At 42.3% G+C, this 21,924-nt stretch overlaps 1 protein-coding gene and 1 long non-coding RNA gene across 4 annotated transcripts in view; one reads left to right on the top strand and one right to left on the bottom strand.

Moving 5' to 3' along the window:
- The window catches only part of LOC128685800 (uncharacterized), a 32,801-nt gene extending 21,633 nt beyond the window's left edge, over positions 1 to 11,168 (bottom strand). Inside the window, exon 1 of one of the 2 annotated variants that reach the window (XM_053772456.2) lies at positions 11,081 to 11,168. In XM_053772456.2, coding sequence (XP_053628431.1) covers positions 11,081 to 11,086 — 6 coding nt within the window. In that variant the 5' untranslated portion in view covers positions 11,087 to 11,168. The remainder of the gene's footprint in view (positions 1 to 11,080) is intronic. The other variant, XM_053772457.2, reaches the window with a different exon arrangement.
- LOC138853112 (uncharacterized) overlaps positions 1 to 21,924 on the top strand; it is a 66,263-nt gene that overhangs the window by 7,118 nt on the left and 37,221 nt on the right. The window lies entirely within an intron of this gene.

Raw genomic sequence — 21,924 nt, 5'->3', positions numbered from 1 at the left:
TGGGAAGATATACTAAGCAACACAGACCCCAACTTATGCCTAGAACAGATTAACTTGGTGGCACTCGATGTATGCACAAGACTTATTCCTCTAAGAAAAAGGAGGAGTAGATGTAAAATAGAAAGAGACAGGAGCTCTCTTTACAGACTACGGAAAAGAATAACAGAGCGGCTAAAAGATGTCAATCTATCTGAAATGCGTAGGGAGACACTGGTCAGAGAAATAGCAAACATCGAACTTAAGCTGAAGGAATCTTATAGGAGTCGGGAATCGCGGGAAGAACTAAAAGCCATAAATGAAATCGAAAGAAACCCAAAGTATTTCTTCTCCTATGCCAAATCAAAGTCGAGAACAACGTCCAGTATTGGGCCCTTACTTAAACAAGATGGGTCCTACACAGATGACAGCAAGGAAATGAGTGAGCTACTCAAGTCCCAATATGACTCAGTTTTTAGCAAGCCACTAACCAGACTGAGAGTCGAAGATCAAAATGAATTTTTTATGAGAGAGCCACAGAATTTGGTTAACACAAGCCTATCTGATGTTATCCTGACGCCAAATGACTTCGAACAGGCGATAAATGACATGCCCATGCACTCTGCCCCAGGGCCAGACTCATGGAACTCCGTGTATGAGACAGACAAAAGACACCAGCAATCCTACCATCATGTAAAACAATTACAGGTTTTCGTTTTACACTCACTTGGCAGGACGGTAGTACCTCCTGGAGTTTACCTGGAGAGAGTTTCGGGGGTCAACGCCCCCGCGGCCCGGTCTGTGACCAGGCCTCCTGGTGGATCAGCGCCTGATCAACCAGGCTGTTGCTGCTGGCTGCCCGCAAACCAACGTACGAGCCACAGCCCGGCTGATCAGGAACTGACTTTAGGTGCTTGTCCAGTGCCAGCTTGAAGACTGCCAGGGGTCTGTTGGTAATCCCCCTTATGTGTGCTGGGAGGCAGTTGAACAGTCTCGGGCCCCTGACACTTATTGTATGGTCTCTTAACGTGCTAGTGACACCCCTGCTTTTCATTGGGGGGATGGTGCATCGTCTGCCAAGTCTTTTGCTTTCGTAGTGAGTGATTTTCGTGTGCAAGTTCGGTACTAGTCCCTCTAGGATTTTCCAGGTGTATATAATCATGTATCTCTCCCTCCTGCGTTCCAGGGAATACAGGTTTAGAAACCTCAAGCGCTCCCAGTCATTGAGGTGTTTTATCTCCGTTATGCGTGCCGTGAAAGTTCTCTGTACATTTTCTAGGTCGGCAATTTCACCTGCCTTGAAATGTGCTGTTAGAGTGCAGCAATATTCCAGCCTAGATAGAACAAGTGACCTGAAGAGTGTCATCATGGGCTTGGCCTCCCTAGTTTTGAAGGTTCTCATTATCCATCCTGTCATTTTTCTAGCAGATGCGATTGATACAATGTTATGGTCCTTGAAGGTGAGATCCTCCGACATAATCACTCCCAGGTCTTTGACGTTGGTGTTTCGCTCTATTTTGTGGCCAGAATTTGTTTTGTACTCTGATGAAGATTTAATTTCCTCATGTTTACCATATCTGAGTAATTGAAATTTCTCATCGTTGAACTTCATATTGTTTTCTGCAGCCCACTGAAAGATTTGGTTGATGTCCGCCTGGAGCCTTGCAGTGTCTGCAATGGAAGACACTGTCATGCAGATTCGGGTGTCATCTGCAAAGGAAGACACGGTGCTGTGGCTGACATCCTTGTCTATGTCGGATATAAGGATGAGGAACAAGATGGGAGCTAGTACTGTGCCTTGTGGAACAGAGCTTTTCACCGTAGCTGCCTCGGACTTTACTCTGTTGACGACTACTCTCTGTGTTCTGTTAGTGAGGAAATTATAGATCCATCGACCGACTTTTCCTGTTATTCCTTTAGCACGCATTTTGTGCGCTATTACGCCATGGTCACACTTGTCGAAGGCTTTTGCAAAGTCTGTATATATTACATCTGCATTTTTTTTTGTCTTCTAGTGCATTTAGGACCTTGTCGTAGTGATCCAGTAGTTGAGACAGACAGGAGCGACCTGTTCTAAACCCATGTTGCCCTGGGTTGTGTAACTGATGGGTTTCTAGATGGGTGGTGATCTTGCTTCTTAGGACCCTTTCAAAGATTTTTATGATATGGGATGTTAGTGCTATTGGTCTGTAGTTCTTTGCTGTTGCTTTACTGCCCCCTTTGTGGAGTGGGGCTATGTCTGTTGTTTTTAGTAACTGAGGGACGACCCCCGTGTCCATGCTCCCTCTCCATAGGATGGAAAAGGCTCGTGATAGGGGCTTCTTGCAGTTCTTGATGAACACAGAGTTCCATGAGTCTGGCCCTGGGGCAGAGTGCATGGGCATGTCATTTATCGCCTGTTCGAAGTCATTTGGCGTCAGGATAACATCGGATAGGCTTGTGTTAATCAAATTTTGTGACTCTCTCATAAAAAATTCATTTTGATCTTCGACTCTCAGTCTGGTTAGCGGCTTGCTAAAAACTGAGTCATATTGGGACTTGAGTAGCTCACTCATTTCCTTGCTGTCATCTGTGTAGGACCCATCTTGTTTAAGTAGGGGCCCAATACTGGACGTTGTTCTCGATTTTGATTTGGCATAGGAGAAGAAATACTTTGGGTTTCTTTCGATTTCATTTATGGCTTTTAGTTCTTCCCGCGATTCCTGACTCCTAAAGGATTCTTTTAGCTTAAGTTCGATGCTTGCTATTTCTCTGACCAGTGTCTCCCTGCGCATTTCAGATATATTGACCTCTTTTAGCCGCTCTGTTATTCTTTTCCGTCGCCTGTAAAGGGAGCGCCTGTCTCTTTCTATTTTACATCTACTCCTCCTTTTTCTTAGAGGAATAAGCCTTGTGCATACATCGAGTGCCACCGAGTTAATCTGTTCTAGGCATAAGTTTGGGTCTGTGTTGCTTAGTATATCTTCCCAGCTTATATCGGTTAGGACTTGGTTTACTTGGTCCCACTTTATGTTTTTGTTATTGAAGTTGAATTTGGTGAATGCTCCCTCGTGACTAGTCTCATTTTGTCGGTCTGGGGCTCCACGCATACATGTCTGAACCTCAATTATGTTGTGATCTGAGTATATTGTTTTTGATATGGTGACATTTCTTATCAGATCATCATTGTTAGTGAAGATGAGGTCTAGTGTATTCTCCAGTCTAGTAGGCTCTATTATTTGCTGGTTTAAATTGAATTTTGTGCAGAGATTTAAAAGCTCGTGTGAGTGTGAGTTTTCATCAGAGCTGCCTCCTGGTGTTATTACTGCAACAATATTATTTGCTATATTCCTCCATTTTAGGTGCCTTAAGTTGAAGTCCCCCAGGAGCAAGATGTTGGGTGCAGGAGCTGGAAGATTTTCCAGACAGTGGTCAATTTTTAACAGCTGTTCCTGGAATTGCTGGGATGTTGCATCCGGAGGCTTGTAGACTACCACAATGACTAGGTTTTGGTTCTCGACCTTTACTGCTAAAACTTCCACTACATCATTTGAGGCATTAAGCAGTTCTGTGCAAACAAGTGACTCTGCAAAGTACAGGCCAACCCCCCCCTTTTGCCTGTTCACTCTGTCACATCTGTATAGGTTGTAACCTGGGATCCATATTTCGTTGTCCAAGTGATCCTTTATGTGGGTCTCAGTGAAAGCCGCGAACATTGCCTTTGCCTCTGCAAGCAGTCCACGGATGAAAGGTATTTTGTTGTTTGTTGCTGGCTTTAGACCCTGTATATTTGCAAAGAAGAATGTCATCGGACTGGTGGTATTGTTGGTACTGGGCGGTTGCTGTCTACAAACCTACTACCTATATATATATATATATATATATATATATATATATATATATATATATATATATATATATATATATATATATATATATATATATATATACACCTGGAGTTTACCTGGAGAGTTCCGGGGGTCAACGCCCCCGCGGCCCGGTCTGTGACCAGGCCTCCTGGTGGATCAGAGCCTGATCAACCAGGCTGTTGCTGCTGGCTGCACGCAAACCAACGTACGAGCCACAGCCCGGCTGATCCGGAACTGACTTTAGGTGCTTGTCCAGTGCCAGCTTGAAGACTGCCAGGGGTCTGTTGGTAATCCCCCTTATGTGTGCTGGGAGGCAGTTGAACAGTCTCGGGCCCCTGACACTTATTGTATGGTCTCTTAACGTGCTAGTGACACCCCTGCTTTTCATTGGGGGGATGCTGCATCGTCTGCCAAGTCTTTTGCTTTCGTAGTGAGTGATTTTCGTGTGTAAGTTCGGTACTAGTCCCTCTAGGATTTTCCAGGTGTATATAATCATGTATCTCTCCCTCCTGCGTTCCAGGGAATACAGGTTTAGGAACCTCAAGCGCTCCCAGTAATTGAGGTGTTTTATCTCCGTTATGCGCGCCGTGAAAGTTCTCTGTACATTTTCTAGGTCGGCAATTTCACCTGCCTTGAAAGGTGCTGTTAGTGTGCAGCAATATTCCAGCCTAGATAATGTCGTGCCGAATAGGCAGAACTTGCGATCTTGGCTTAAATAGCAACGTTATCTTGCCATATAGGACAAGCGAAAATTTGTGAATGCAATAATTTCGCCAAAATCATTCTGAACCTAACGAAAAAAATATATTTGATTGTGTTTGTTTAGTATTAAATTATTGTAAACGCATTTAAAATATATTTAGTTGGGTTAGGCTAAAATAAATTGTTTTTGTTATAATAAGGTTAGGTAAGTTTTCTAAGATTCTTTTGGTGCAAAATTAAAAATTTTTACATGAACATTAATGAAAAAAATATATCTTTAAACGTATAAGAGAAAATTTTAGAAAGGACTTAATTTTAAATGAGTTCTTGCTAATTGACCAGTTTTACATATTCGGCACGATATTATATATATATATATATTATATATATTATATATATTATATATATTATATATATATATATATATATATATATATATATATATTATCTATATATGAATATAAAACCAATAACAATATTAGTCATCACTGGGCGATGCCTAATTTTGTGAAGGCAGTCAAAAGAGGATCTATAATTTCGTTCCTTGTGGCTTAGCGCTTCTTTTTGATTATAATTATATAATTTCGTTGAAATAAATTTTGGGAATGGTCTATATAAAATTAAGCAGAGAGCACCCACTTATGTTAGTTGGTACCGAACCTTCACCTAATCATAATAGCTGACCAGGTTTTGGAATCTGAAGCCGATTGGAAAAGGCGTTCTCGTTATAAACAAGAACCTTCTATGGTATGAGCTCTCATCGATACCATGCCTAGCCCTTCTAGGGTAGGGTAGGTGCCTGAGTCCGAGCCTTTAGCTCATAAGACTGTTATTTCCATTAGCCCCCTTGGGGCGGGGATGGCAGACCAGAGAGGCCTAGCTTGTGGCTAGGCCTGGGGACAGTTGGTCCCAAAGATGAGGTACTTGTGCCTCCTCCCATGGGAGACTTAAGTCTCAGACACTCCCTAGAGGGAGCCAAGGCCGGGCCACCACTTGGAAAAGGCCCGGGCCGGGAGAATACCGGCTAATCTTTAATAATAATAATAATAATTCTATGGTATGAGAAAACTGTAGCAAATAGACAGCGCTGTATAGCCCTTGTGGCTTAGCGCTTCTTTTTTTATTATAATAATGTAGCAAGTAGATGAGCGGCTCAGGCATCGCGCATTGTAGTAATTAAGGGTTTACCCATCTCTGGGAATTTAATTGGTTATAAGAAATGGTTATAATTATAACCATAATTTTTTAAAAGGGTGGACCGGTAAGCCAGCGGAAGGCCTCGATCAGATGACCTAGAGCTCCTATGGCGGGTCATCGTATGACTAAGATCCGCGTCAGAAAACACTTATGTTTCCTGGCAAATCTTACCTAACCTGGAAATTTAAAAATTATAAAAATACAAATTTTTAATGTTTTTTGAATATTCGTTTTGTATTTATATTGGTTTTAAAATCCTCTGCGTCTAAGAAAAAAAATATTTTATGCATTTTAAGATAGTCCAACTTGACAAAAAAATCCAGGTATTCCAAGTTTAAAGTTTTTATGGCAATAACAAATTTGCCTTCACACAAACTAAGCTGAATGAGTAATATCCTGATCGTAAAATGTATCAGCCATTAAACACTGAAATCATTCAGAAGACATAAAGGTATGTATTTTGATCGTGATGATTAAACGAAAAGCAAAATCTCGTGCAATTTTTTGCATCAAATGGTCAAATCGCTTCTATTCACATGAATTTCACACCGCCATTGTCGATTAGGGGGCACATTTTTTGAAAGTTTGAAGCTATGCCACTCATTTTTTTTTATAAGTTATCTGAGCTATTCCAGGATGTTGGAAATGTTAAATAACTTTGGCCAGGGCACCTGCACATGCCATTCATTTAATCTAACTTCAGCTGATAATGTCAAGTAGTTTGAAGGTCTAGTGTTGGTCTGCCTGAAATGCTGTGCATAACCAGGAACTTTTCAAAATGTTTGAAATAAGTGTTACTTAATTTTGTAACAGGTATGGTCATTAAAAAAATATTGTATGTTCAAGAAAAAAGGCTGGTCCAGTGTGTACATGTTAGGGGGGGGGGGGGTACATGCTCTTCATCTGGTGTGTCCATTTCATTTTGTTAAACTATCGGTTAGTTATAGAAGCACAGACGATATTTATTAGTTAGCTCAACTTGGTCATTTTATGTAGTAGAAGTTAAGTGTAAAACTACAGTTTAGAAATTCAAGATTTATGTTGGGTCAAGTTCCCCAACACATCCTTCACTAATGGTGAAGGAGAGACATGCAAGTCTGCCTGTTATGTCATACATTATCTTGCGAATACCTCTTGACTAATGCTTGCCTACACGGATGACATGGAGACATAATAATGCCACTCTTCTCATGCTGTACATAACGACACGTTAACTATAATATTGGAAGAGTGTCCCTCAGAAAATAATAATCTCTCATCTTCCTTAATATACAAAGAAAACGAGGAGTCACTTTACTGTGATGGCCGCTGACGAAGATTCCTGCTGCATTAAAAGCCACTTTACAAAATTTCTTATAATTTCGTATGTGTATACTTATTATATTTTGGGGTCATTATGTCCTCTACCGCAGAATGTGAACAACAGCCAACTAAACCTTAGTGTCTGATACTAGATGAACCTTGGCGGCTCGTGCCGCCCAGGATTGATCTCTGGTCTTTTCCGTTGAGTAATATGTTGTACCACGGAACTACGAGGAACTACGTAACTTTGGTCTCGTCCTGGGGCCCATATGATAATTAATGATAATATCTTTATTTCTGAAAGTACATGTACAAGGTATACAGACCATAGCTGACATCAATGACATACTACTATATGGAAAGCCGTTTGTAGAGCATTTCAGGCAAATTAGGTCAGTTTTGTCCCCGGATGCGACCCACACCAGTCTACTAACACCCAGGCACCCCTTATATACTGCTGGGTGAACAGGGGCAGCAGGTGTCTTAAGGAAACACGTCCCTAATGTTCCCAGCCGTACCGGAGATTCGAACTCCGGACCTCAGTGTATGAGCCGAGCTACGGTAATCAGTAATCTGACTATGGCCCACACCACGGGCACGGGGGTGCATAAAATTTTCAAACTAAACACAGCGAATGAAATTTATGTTCAGTATCGCAAATCTTTCATAAAAAAAAACAAAGATGACTTTATTCGGATTATTAATCCGAAGGGCTGGTAACCTAGGATACCCCAAGAAACCCAATTGGTCTGATCTGTTTCCATTTGGGTCTTGGTCCTCTTCCCATAACACTCGGCTAACCAGGTACCTATTTACTGCTAGGTGAACAGAGTCAACAGATGATTATATACACCTATATACATGATTATATACACTTATATACATGATTATATACACCTGGAAAATACTAGAGGGACTAGTACCGAACTTGCACACGAAATCACTCACTACGAAAGCAAAAGACTTGGCAGACGATGCACCATCCCCCCAATGAAAAGCAGGGGTGTCATTAGCACGTTAAGAGACCATACAATAAGTGTCAGGGGCCCGAGACTGTTCAACTGCCTCCCAGCATACATAAAGGGGATTACCAATAGACCCCTGGCAGTCTTCAAGCTGGCACTGGACAAGCACCTAAAGTCGGTACCTGACCAGCCGGGCTGTGGCTCGTACGTTGGTTTGCGTGCAGCCAGCAGTAACAGCCTGGTTGATCAGGCTCTGATCCACCAGGCGGCCTGGTCACAGACCGGGCCGCGGGGGCGTTGACCCCCGGAACTCTCTCCAGGTAAACTCCAGGATTTAAGGAAACCCTCCCAACATTACCCACTAGAGGAATGAACCCGACTTGTTGTGAACCGAAGACTGACATAACCCACCTGCCCTCCTGAACGATGTTAATGAAAAGGGAATATGCAAAAATGCTAGGTGCTTAACTAGGTTGGCTATGTTCCCCGTCAGTAAAATAGGTACCTGGGTGTTAGTCGACTGGTGTGGGTTGCATCCTGGGGACAAAACTGACCTAATTTGCCCGAAATGCTCTGCATAACAAGGGGCTTTGTATATAGTAGTATGTCGTTGATGTCAGCTATGGTCTATATACCTTGTATATGTACTTGTAGATATAAAAGATATTATAAAACAACAGAGTATATTAAATACACGAATTGGAGTTTATATTAAATTCAGTTTTGCAAAGAATACCAAAGTGCTTGGTTTGTAGTTTGTGTAGACATGACATCGTGACAAGAGGTAGAATTATATGTTTTTGTTTTTGCTGTGTTGTTGTGTAGTGTTATTGTTTGTATTTGTGTTGTACTGTTTGTCTTATTATAGTCACTAGGTAATAACACAAGCGGAATATAAAATGTCATAAAGTCCTGTACTGCAAACGGATAAAATGTCTCGAGTGTAGCCCTAATTTGGCAATATCTTTGTGGATCTCATTACGTCGTGTTGGTTTAATGTTGGAGATGCTATTGACTCGGCTTGCAACCACTTGCAACGACAGTGAGTGAGTCACGTCTGGCTTCCCACTGTCAAAAGCCTCGCAGAATTACTCCATGGTTGCAGTGGTATTTCTTAACCATGTAGCGGCAACTGACGAAGCTCTTGCACCATCAGTCACCTGCGATGCCAGTCAGTCATGTTTCGTAAAAACGGAATTACAAACCGCAATAATTTATTAGCGCATCTACACTTGTCACTGAAGTAGATGAGAATATACAGTGGACCCTCGAATTTTGATAATTTTCTGAAGTATGTCACATACATTGTGATAGGTGTTAAATGGAGGCGGGGAGCACTAAGCCTGTACGGGTCATACCGAGCCGGGGAACTAGGAGGCAGTCAGATTGGCTCCAATGAAAGGGAGGTTGATTTCTGTTCTTTGGATCAAAAGCCATCCACTGGAATCTGGGCATCTTCCTTTGAATGGGCTCGAGCCTTTAAACGTTAAATTCCTCACTGTACATAATAAACACAATCTGAAGGCCCATATGATGGCAGGATTATCTTTCATTTGTTTCATGAACACATAAGATGACAGGGAAAACTTAGACGTTCCCATTTACATTCAGTATACACTTGACCTTCCTATGTATGTTTTAATTGATGTTAATCCAGTAACATTTCCTTTCCAACCTTGGAGGTCTGATCTGCAGGGGCGATCATCCTCTGAACCAGTAATGTTGTGTCTCCAGCTCGAAACCTGTTATATTGAAGGGCATAGAATAAGGGGGATAAGATTGTGGTGTAAAAGAGACATAACGATAAATAAAGAGGATATAAATAAGGTGCTGAAGACCTTACCAGGATTTTACCTAATAGATTCCAAACAATAAATTAAAATTTAAGCATGGGGAAGCGCTAAATCCGGAGGGATAATATAGCGCCTGGGAAACATTCAGGTTCGATCCAAGGAAGGGGAAGATAGGTCCAGCTCCTTGGATCAAACCCTCCCTCACCGGCATTAAGGTACCTCCCTTGAGGGGGACAAAGTTTATTAAAATAAGATTCAGAAAGTTGTTGGTAGTTTAACAAGAGTTGTAAAAAAGTGGAAGAAACTATTGTACTGTCATTAAAATACATACTGTAATAAAGTTGGTAGAATTACCGACAATATGTAAAGTAAAAGGACACAAATGCAACTAATGTGACATTTATTGTGGCAATGTTTCGCTCTCCAATGGCTTGATAAAGCTCCTGGAGAGCGAAACGTTGCCACAATAAATGTCACATTAGTTGCATTTGTGTCCTTTTACTAAAATACATACTGAGGTAGCTATGACGATAGGTTGGTAAATAGTGTGATTGAGTGGGCATGATCTGCATACCCACACCAGTATGTGTTCATTTTTATAGAAATGGTCAGTATTAGCTACCTAAGTGTTCCCTCAGTCCACTAAAGCATGTAGAACGAAGAGTTGCAATATCCTTATCATATCTGTAGGAAACAAAATATAATTTTGATCGCTTGTCCTAAGGTACTCCTAAGTCTCCAAGATTATTCATTAAGGTATGTCGATCAGTTTATTCATATAATTGGCCTAGTCACATGCTGCTATAAAAAGCATTCCTGGACTATTACTTGGCAATCATGAGTCTTAGATTCTCAAGGTACATTAGCAAAATTGATGGAAAATAAAATGCATTATAGCTACATCGTTCGTGCCTTTAAGCCTTTGCAGTTTTGTCCCAACTTTAGGGTCGGTATAATACACCTAACCCCAATTTTTCGTTTTCCAGAAAATATAGTCAAATAGATTCTGTGCTAGTTCCATTAGCCTGTGTGTGCGTATATACTAACCCCCGCTTCCCCAATCCCCGGTTGAGATTCGCAGTTGACTAATTTAGGTGCGTATTTAGTGCTAGGTAAACGTGGACAACAGGTGAAGGAGAGAGACTTCGCACAGCCCGGAAATCGAACCCGGGAGTCTTCTGGTTGTGAGCCGAGCGTGCTACTCAGGTACAGGTTTCGTAGATTTATATCAACCTGTTTCATTATGATCACAATTACACATTTAGTGGTTCTATTAAAACTTTGAACCCACTTTTACCTTCATGATGATGTGATGGGATCAAACAGCCGAGGAAGCAGAACTGACATCAGCGGTCCTTCACTCCTCATATATACCGTCACTCCTTAGTGAAAGCTCTCTCGTCCTTGAAATAGTGAAGGTTTGTGTTACGCGCTACTCACGCCCATCCTCACTGTACATTAACGTGTTCTTTCCGGCTGTTTAACTGCGATGATATTGAAGGACTTTTGTATTATAATTCAGGATGACTTAAAGCCAAACATTGATTATTTCCGTTGGTGTCTTCAGATCATTTAAGCCGGGATGGGACCCACAACAATCTACTAGCATCCTGGTACTTATTGAGTGTTAGGAGAACAGGGCCAGTAGGTGTCAGTTGTCTTGCAGTTAGTCTCCCCTCACTTGAGTCATCCATCCTAAACGTTGAGCTGAACTCTACCGCAGAACTACAAATTACCATGAACCGCATACCTCCCAGTACGCCCCCCCCCCAGTCATCACGACTGGTACCCTCTACATCACCACCACAGGTACCCCATACATCACCACCGGTACCCCCACATCACCGGTACCACCACATCACCACCGGTACCCTCATTACAGGTACCACCACACCACCTATACCCGTCACATCACTACCTGTACCCCCACATTACTGCCACTACCAGTAAATTTATTTAGGTACAGGTACACACAAATAGATACACAATTATCATACATATTAACATGTGTAAAAGTCAGACTGACTGACTTCCACATCACTGCCAACACCGGCTGCAGAAAACAATATAAAGTTCAATGATGAGAAATTTAAATTTCTCCGAGATGGAAAATGTGAGGAAATTAAAACTACATCGGAGTATAAAACAAATTCCAACCACGCAATAGAGCAAAAAACTAATGTAAAAGACCTGGGAGTGATAATGTCAGAAGATCTCACCTTGAATACCATCACATCTGCTAGGAAAATGACAAGATGGATAATGAGAACCTTCAAAACTAGGGATGCCAAGCCCATGATCACACTCTTCAGGTCACTTGTTCTATCTAAGCTGGAATATTGCTGCACACTAACAGCACCTTTCAAGGCAGGTGAAATTGCTGACCTAGAAAATGTACAGAGAACCTTCACTGCATGCATAACGGAGATAAAACACCTCAATTACTGGGAGCGCTTGAGGTTCCTAAACCTGTATTCCCTGGAATGCAGGCGGGAGAGATTCAATTCAATTCAAAGTTTATTCTCTATAAAGATTACAATGTTGAATTTACAGAATTTGGTTGTTGTGTGGTTTACATGTAGTTAAATAATGATTACAGAGTGTACCACTAGAACGCCTAGCATGGCTAGGCATTTCGGGCAGACTTAGTTTAATTCTTTATTTTAAAATATTACAAATTATGAGGTAAGTTGGTATTATGGCTAAGTGACTAAATACTAGTTTGTGAGTTTAGCAATGTGAATGCTTTTGTTTTGGCACAGTACATAGTTTCAGTATTGGAGTATCATATGATTCATTATTTTAAGATTGAGATTAATATTTCTGCTTATGGTCAAATGAGTGAGTGAGTGTAAGTGTGAACCACCAGGTGGTATTCGTGTAGTTAGTTGACGGGGTGTATCAGGGAGATAAGATGTTTTCTAATGGTAGTTTTGAAGGTGATGAATGTGTCTGCAGTTCTAGAGTTCTCAGGTAGGGTATTCCAGATTTTAGGGCCTTTGACATACATTGAATTTTTGTAAAGGTTTAGTCGGACACGGGGAATGTCGTAGAGATGTTTGTGTCTGGTGTTATGCCTGTGGGTTCTGTCACAACTATCAAGAAAGCGTTTTAGGTCAAGGTTGATATTGGAATTTAAGGTCCTGTAGATGTAGATTGCACAGTTGTAAGTGTGGATGTACTGAACTGGGAATAAGTTTAGGTCTATGAAGAGTGGGGGGGGGTGTGTTGCCAGGGATGGGATTTAGTGATTATTCTTACTGCAGCTTTTTGTTGGGTTATTATTGGCTTTAAGTGTGTTGCTGCAGTTGATCCCCAAGCACAAATAGCATAGGTGAGGTATGGATAAATGAGTGGTATAGTGTGAGAAGGGCATTTTGCGGCACGTAGTATCGTATCTTGGAGAGGATCCCAACCGTTTTGGATACTTTTTTGGTTATATGCTGGATATGGGTGCTGAAATTCAGGTTGTTGTCAAGGTATAAGCCTAGGAATTTGCCCCCATTATTTCTGGTAATTAGAGTGTTGTCAATCTTAATGTTAATTTGTGCATCTCCTGCTCTGCTACCAAACATAATATAGTAGGTTTTGTCAGTGTTAAGCATAAGTTTATTGGCTGTCATCCAAGTCGATATTTTAATCAGCTCCTCATTCACAATGGTGTTGAGGGTGGCAAGATTAGGGTGAGAGATGACACAAGTCGTGTCATCAGCAAAGAGAATGGGTTTCAGGTGTTGGGATACGTTTGGAAGGTCATTGATGTATATGAGGAAGAGCAGGGGACCAAGGACACTTCCCTGCGGAACTCCAGTATCAAGTGGCCGTGTTGCTGATGCTGTGTCTTTAATGGTGACATACTGATACCTATTAGTAATGTAAGATTTGAAATAAGCAAGCGTATGGCCTCTTATACCATAATGATCAAGTTTGTGGAGTAGGATGTCGTGGTCTACTGTGTCAAAAGCTTTTCTTAGGTCAATAAAAATTCCTAGTGGATATTCCTTATTTTTCAATGTTGTGTAAAGCAGATCTAGCATTTTTATGATTGCATCATTAGTGCTTTTATTTTTCCTGAATCCAAATTGGCAGGGGTCGAGTATGTTTTGAGCCGTTATAAATGAATACAGTCTCCTGTGCACGAGTTTCTCAAAGATTTTGGATAGCAATGGTAAGTTAGATATTGGCCTATAGTTGTTTAAGTCTGTAGGGTCACCACCTTTATGTATTGGTGTATTATTATTATTATAATCAAAAAGAAGCGCTAAGCCAATGTATTGGTGTAACCCTTGCCATCTTGAGTAGTTTCGGGAAGGTGCTAGTCTCTAGTGACTTGTTAAAAAGTAATGAAATAGCATGCGAAAGGACATGGGCCGCTCGCTTGTACAGTAATGGTGGGACATGAGACAGATTCCCTGAGTTATTTTTAAGTGACTTTATAATCTCAGTGACTTCCGTGGGCTCAGTTGGTGCAAGATAGAAGGAATTAGGGAAATTCCCATCTAGGTAGTCCCCGGCATGGGCATTGGTATGTGGGATTTTACTGGCGAGATTAGATCCTATGGTTGAGAAGAAGTCGTTTATCTTGTTAGCTGTGTCAGTGGGATGTAGTGGTGTTTCATTAGGTTTAGTTAGGACAATATTCTTGGTTTTTCTCAGTTTGTGGGGTCCCTAGAATCTGAGAGAGTGTTTTCCAGGTCTTTTTTATATCTCCTCTAGTGTCTGTGAATCTACTGGAGTAGTATAGTTGTTTGGCTTTCTTTATTACTTTGGTGAGAGCTGATGAATAGTGTTTAAGAATATCTTTGTGTATTAAGCCCTGTCTATATTGCTTTTCATATTGGTGTTTCTTGTCAATGGATTTCAGAATGGTGCTGGTTAGCCATGGGCAACCAAGCCGTTTGTTTGTGATTGTTTTGTTTTTATAGGACAATGTTTGTTGTATAGTCTAAGTAATTTGTTAAGAAAAATGTCTGTCCAGTCATCAATACCATTGGCCTTGGAGAATTCTGTAGGCCAATCAATAGTCTCTAGGCCAGCTGTGAACTTCCTTACTGAGGTCTCGTCATGGAGTCTAAATGAGACTTTGTTGTATTCAAGTGGTGGTTTACTAATGTTTGTCAGGAGGAAGGTAGGGTAGTGGTCTGTAGTGCTATCTGTGATTATCCCTGATTTAAGGGGGGCTAGTATATTGGTCCATATGTGGTCTATTATGGTTGCACTTGTCTCAATGAGCCTGGTTGGTTTAGTTATTGTTGGTATGAGAAGTGTGTTGTTCATATTGTTGATGAAATCAGTTACAGGCTGATCATCTAGTAAGCCAAGGTTGATGTTGAAGTCTCCAGCTAAGAGAAGGTGGTGCTTATTCATTTGTCTGTTTGTTATTAGTGACTTTAATTTCTCACTGAAATTTGGGATGTTTGTGTGAGGTATCCGGTAAATGGCACCGATTGTTATAGGCGTCTTAAGTTTTTTACAGTAAAATTAGCAAAAATGTATTCCCCATATTCATCACTAAAGCAAGTGGTGCTAAGACAAGATAATTGGTTGGAGTAATAGATTGCAATACCACCCCCAACTTGGTTTGGTCTGCAGTTGTGAATTGCTGTGTATCCTGGTAGAGGGTAGATATCTATTGTGTCCTGCTTAAGCCAGGTCTCAGTAAGAATAATGCAGGAGAAGGGTGTCTTTAGTGATTCAAGGAGTGCTAGGAGGTCATCATAGTGTTTGCTTAAGGACCTGATGTTGTAGTTAAGTACTGATAGACTTTTAGCATTGTTTAGGATAGTGGTGGCTTGTGATGCTGTGTAATAAAGGCAGTTACTTTCCAATAGGTTTTGATTGGGTGTCAGATTATGGAGGTTTAGATCAGGGTCAACGTGATCAATCATCTTCTAGGTTTAAATTATGGTTATTTATATCCTGAGTTGTGTGTTGAGTTCTAGTACTGATATCTGTAGTGGTAGGGAGTTTGGACAAGTATATAGCTAGAGTATTTTGGTCATGTAGGGTATAGTCACTACTACACATAATGAAGTTGATGTTGTCTATGTGTTGTGCTGGAATGAACTAAAGTACAACTAGGTATAAACTAGTAATATAAAAATACAAATTAAAAATAGAACAAGACTCTCACTTGTAATTGCACTAAGGTCTAATAATGACTTTTGTGGAGTCGATGGGGCCAAAACAAAGACAGGGAGCACACTAGGACAGAATGAGAGGGTGGAAGACGTTGAAGGAACTAGGACATGTGCAGGGACCATACCAGATACCTGTGGGGGCCAAGAATAGGTGAACAGGAAGGACAAACCAAGAAGCATAGGGGCCATAACTAGGGAAGGGACTGAAGGAAGGAACACTCCACAGGAAGGAATTAAAACATAGAGGATGCAATGGGAGTCACAGTGGGAGGTGGAAAGGGAGAAATCTGTGTTTGTCTATGGGCTAGACGAAGCTAAAGGGGAAACTTATGATGAAAGAAAGCAGGAGGAGAAAAAAGCGATTGAAGATATGAAGGTGATAGGCGAGGGGGACATGACCCAGGTGGCAAATTTTTGGAGAATTGGGTGGTTCACAAAGAAAAGGAATCGGCCTCTCAAAGTAATTTTCAAGGCAGAATCAACCCAAATCATGATCCTGCAGGAGAAAGCACGGCTGAGAGGCAAGCAGGAGTTCTGGAGTGTGTACCTCGATCGAGACAGAACACAGGACGAAAGGAAGACGATGAAAGAGAGAGTTCAAAAACGAAAGGAGAAATGGGAGGAAATGAAAAAGGAGAGCAGAATAACCCAGGATCAAATGGGAGGACAAGCACATCCCCCAGAAACACCTGCAGAAGGACTCCAGCCACGTCACCCCCAAGGCAACCATCACACACCGATCCCTCTGTTCCCACCCCCCGCACCACAATTACAGTATTAGAACAGAAGTTGAAGGTTTGGTACACAAATGCAGATGGATAAACGAATAAACATGAGGAATGGCAAGAAAGAATCAATGAGAAGTCCCCAGATATCATAGCAGTTACAGAAACAAAACTCACAGAGACAATAACAGATGCAATCTTCCCACCAGGATACCAGATCACGAGGAAAGATAGAAGGGGCAGGGGGGGAGGTGGGGTTGCTCTGCTCGTAAAAAACAGATGGAAATTTGAGAAAATGGAAGGCATAGATGAGACGGGAGAAAGAGACTACATAGTAGGTACACTTCAGTCTGGGGAACACAAAGTGGTCATTGCAGTGATGTATAATCCACCACAGAACTGCAGGAGGCCAAGAGAGGAATATGAAGAGAGCAACAGAGCAATGGTGGACACACTTGCTGAGGTGGCAAGAAGAGCTCACTCCAGCAGAGCAAAGTTGCTGGTTATGGGGGATTTCAACCACAGGGAGATTGACTGGGAAAACCTGGAGCCACATGGGGGTCCCGAAACATGGAGAGCCAAGATGTTGGACATGGTGCTGGAAAACCTCATGCACCAACATGTTAAGGACACTACCAGAGTGAGAGGGGAGGATGAACCAGCAAGATTGGACCTTGTGTTCACCCTGAGCAGCTCAGACATTGAGGACATCAAGTATGAGAGTCCCCTAGGAGCTAGCAACCACATGGTTCTGTGCTTTGAATACATAGTAGAGCTGCAAGTGGAAAGAATAACAGGAGTTGAATGGGAAAAGCCTGACTATAAAAGAGGAGACTACATAGGGTTGAAGAACTTCCTGCAGGAGGTCCAGTGGGACAGAGAACTGGCAGGAAAGCAAGTACATGAAATGATGGAATATGTAACAACAAAATGCAAGGAGGCAGTGGAAAGGTTTATTCCCAAGGGCAACAGTAACAACGGGAAGACCAGAACGAGCCCCTGGTTTACCCGACGGTGTAAGGAGGCAAAAACAAAGTGCAATAGAGAATGGAAAAAGTACAGAAGGCAGAGAACACACGAAAATAGGGAGATCAGTCGCAAAGCCAGGAATGAGTACGCACAGGTAAGGAGGGAGGCCCAGCGACAGTATGAAAATGACATAGCATCGAGAATCAAGACTGACCCAAAACTGTTGTATAGCCACATCAGGAGGAAGACAACAGTCAAAGACCAGGTGATCAGATTAAGGACAGAAGGTGGAGAACTCACAAGAAATGATCAGGAGGTATGTGAGGAGCTGAACAGGAGATAAGGAAGTTTTTACAGTAGAGACAGGAAGGGCTGTGGGAAGACAGCACAGAAGGGAACATCAAGAGGGAATATACCAACAAGTGTTGGATGACATACGAACAACTGAGGAGGAGGTGAAGAAGCTCCTAAGTGACCTTGACACCTCAAAGGCGATGGGACCGGACATCTCCCCATGGGTCCTTAGAGAAGGAGCAGAGATGCTGTGCGTGCCTCTAACCACAATCTTCAACACATTCCTTGAAACTGGGCAACTACCTGAGAAATGGAAGACAGCTAATGTAGTCCCCATATTTAAGAAAGGAAACAGAAATGAGGCGCTAAACTACAGACCTGTCTTTCTGACATGTATTGTGTGCAAAGTCATGGAGAAGATTATCAGGAGGAGAGTGGTCGAACACCTGGAAAGGAACAAGATTATAAATGAAAACCAGCATGGGTTCATGGAAGGCAAATCTTGTATCACAAACCTCCTGGAGTTTTATGACAAGGTAACAGAAGTAAGACACGAGAGAGAGGGGTGGGTAGATTGCGTTTTCCTAGACTGCAGGAAGGCCTTTGACACAGTTCCCCACAAGAGATTAGTGCAGAAGCTGGAGGATCAGGAGCATGTAACAGGGAGGGCACTGCAATGGATCAGGGAATACTTGACAGGGAGGCAGCAACGAGTCATGGTACATGAAGAGGTATCACAGTGGGCGCCTGTGACGAGCGGGGTCCCACAGGGGTCAGTTCTAGGACCAGTGCTATTTTTGATATATGTGAACGACATGATGGAAGGAATAGACTCTGAAGTGTCCCTATTCGCAGATGATGTGAAGTTGATGAGAAGAATTAAATCGGATGAGGATGAGGCAGGACTGCAAAGAGACCTGGACAGGCTGGCATGTGGTCCAGTAACTGGCTTCTCAAATTCAATCCAGCCAAATGCAAAGTCATGAAGATTGGGGAGGGGCAAAGAAGACCGCAGACAGAGTATAGGCTAGGTGGACAAAGACTACAGACCTCACTCAGGGAGAAAGACCTTGGGGTGACCATAACACCGAGCACATCACCGGAGGCACACATCAACCAAATAACTGCTGCAGCATACGGGCACCTGGCAAACCTGAGAATAGCGTTCCGATACCTTAATAAGGAATCGTTCAAGACACTGTACACTGTGTATGTTAGGCCCATACTGGAGCATGCAGCACCAGTCTGGAACCCACACCTGGTCAAGCACGTCAAGAAGTTAGAGAAAGTACAAAGGTTTGCAACAAGGCTAGTCTCAGAGCTCAGGGGAATGTCGTACGAGGAAAGGTTGAGGGAGATCGGACTGATGATACTGGAGGAGAGAAGGGTCAGGGGAGACATGATAACGACATACAAGATACTGCAGGGAATAGACAAGGTGGACAGAGATAGGATGTTCCAGAGAGGGGACACAGGGACAACGGGTCACAACTGGAAGCTGAAGACTTAGACGAGTCACAGGGACGTTAGGAAGTTAGGACGTTAGAATAGCCTAGCAAGTAAGTAGTGGAGGCAGGAACCATACATAGTTTTAAGAAGAGGTATGATACAGCTCATGAAGCAGAGAGGACCTAGTAGCGATTTGTGAAGAGGCGGGGCCAGGAGCTGAGTCTCGACCCCTGCAACCACAATTAGGTGAGTACACACACACAGGCAGGGCCAGGAGATATGACTCGACCCCTGCAACCACAACTAGGCGAGTACACACACACACATGCACTACAAAAATCTAACCAATTAAAAAAATGGTGGCTCAGAGGGGAAGTCGAAGGCTAAGGGGATCAGAGGAAGATGGTTCTGGTAAGGAAGAATGGATGGAAGAGCAATGTAAAAGGATGGAAGAGTGGGAGAGCAAACTAGGTGAGCTTTCTGCAAAAATGGAGATGGAGGAAGAGAAGAAATGGGAGTCACAAGCTAAAGCTGCAGAAGCCAGGATACGGGCCCCAGAATATGAGAAAAGTATGCTGAAGCGAGTTACAGGGCTATTGCCCAGAGGAGACGTGGCATCTGAAGCAGGTACACCCCTATTAAACGAGGAGCCCAATGGAAAGGAAGGAGACAAGAACTACGCTAAGGCCCTATCAGTCCATCAAGCAAGGCCAAGGAATGTAGGGGGAGAGCTGTTAGGAGCGGGGATAGCAGTGAGGTGAGAAAAGGTAGGGAAGGTGATAGGTCTCATGCAGAGGCATGACCATGCCACAAAGAGTTGCAGGAAAAAAGGGAGACAATGGCTATGTACAAACAGGACCCAGTGACACTGAGGGAAAGGCAATAGGAGGAGGAGAGGGAGAAGTCAGTGTTTATTCATGGGTTTCAGGAGAGTGAAGGGAGGACGCATAATGAAAGACGGCAGAAAGAAAAACAGGAGATTGAAAACATCATCAAAGAAATTGGCGAGGAGGATACGACTGAGATAATAAATTTTCAGAGAATACGAGGATACTTGAAGGGGAGAAATCAGCCGGTCAAGCTGATTTTTAAGACAGAAATGGTGCAGAACAGGATCCTGCAAGAGAAACCATGGCTGAAGGAATCATCATCATACAAGATGGTGTTCCTAGACCATGACAGAACAGGAACAGAATGACAGCAGCTGAGGGAGAAGACACAGAAATGAAAGGGGCTAGGAAGGGAGACAGCAACAAGCGCAAGCACACACAACCACCATCAGAGCCCCACACCCAAACACGCTATCCCATCACAAACCACAATCCACACTTACAGCCCCCACCCCACAATGTGCTGTAGAATCTCACAGCACACTACCAGGCCCCCCACCCCCACAGACCCCCCAGAACACAGTGTTGGAGAGGAAACTGAAACAAGTGGGAGGAGTGGCATGAAAGAATCAAAGGCATCACTGGACATCGTAGCTCTCGCCGAAACCAAGCTCACAGATTAGATTAGATTAGATTTTGCCACCGAAGTGGCTAGTTTATTGTGCACCCCATATCCATCCTGTGGACGGTAGCGCGAGAGCATATGGATACACAAAAGGCCTAGGAACTAGGCCCCAAAGGGTTAACAAGAATACATATGGATTTATATCTACATATCTATAGTTCACTTATCTGTTACAAGCAAATTTAGGAAATTTGCTTAGTATATTTGGTATCTTATTTTCATTAATAAGATATCTTGACATGTCACATAGGTTCTTATACTGTCTGTCTCTGTATTCCTCAATAAGTGAACAATTAAGCACATAGTGTTCAAGACAGTGACCATATGCCTGATCACATAATTTACATTTAGTTTGATCATCTGTGTGTCTCCCAAACTGCCAGAAGTACTTGTATCCAAGACTAAGCCTGGCCACTACATCAGTCTGCTTACATTGAAAGTTGCTTCACAAACGTACTTATTTACGTTCATGTTATCATAGATCTACTCAGGCTTCTAACTGCATTCCTATAACAATCATTTTCATTATTTACTTCTCTCCTAATATTATTCCTAATGCTAGACACAGTTATACCAAAGTTATATTCTACGTTCTCCTTCTGGATACTCTTCTTGGCTAACATATCAACTTTATCATGAAGGAGTAATCCAATGTGTGATGGGATCCATAGCAATTGTACATTAATTCCTTTGTCCCTAATTTTTGAGTATCTCTACCTGGCTTCCCCAATGAGCATGTTGTTGGAGTCATTATATGAGCCAAGAGCCTTCAATGATGACATAGAATCAGTAATGATGATAGTCAAGCTCAGTGTCATAGGTTAGCTTTAGCGCCATTAGGATTGCAAACAATTCAGTTTGCAGTGTAGACGCCCAGTTGTTAATTCTTATGCCTAACTCAACAAATTTATTATCGTTCTTAACTAGGGAGGTGGCAACAAGAGCAGATGCAGCCCTGCCAGAAGACTCCTGTTTAGATCCATCAGTGTATATAACTTGTGATAACTTATTACTACCAGCTAGGTGAGAAATTTCTTCTTGAGCAGTTG

This window comes from Cherax quadricarinatus, chromosome 23 (genome assembly GCF_038502225.1).
Source record: "Cherax quadricarinatus isolate ZL_2023a chromosome 23, ASM3850222v1, whole genome shotgun sequence".
Lineage (NCBI taxonomy): Eukaryota > Metazoa > Arthropoda > Malacostraca > Decapoda > Parastacidae > Cherax > Cherax quadricarinatus.
The sequence above is the reverse complement of the archived record's forward strand: the minus strand, read 5'-3'. Positions and strand labels throughout refer to the sequence as shown.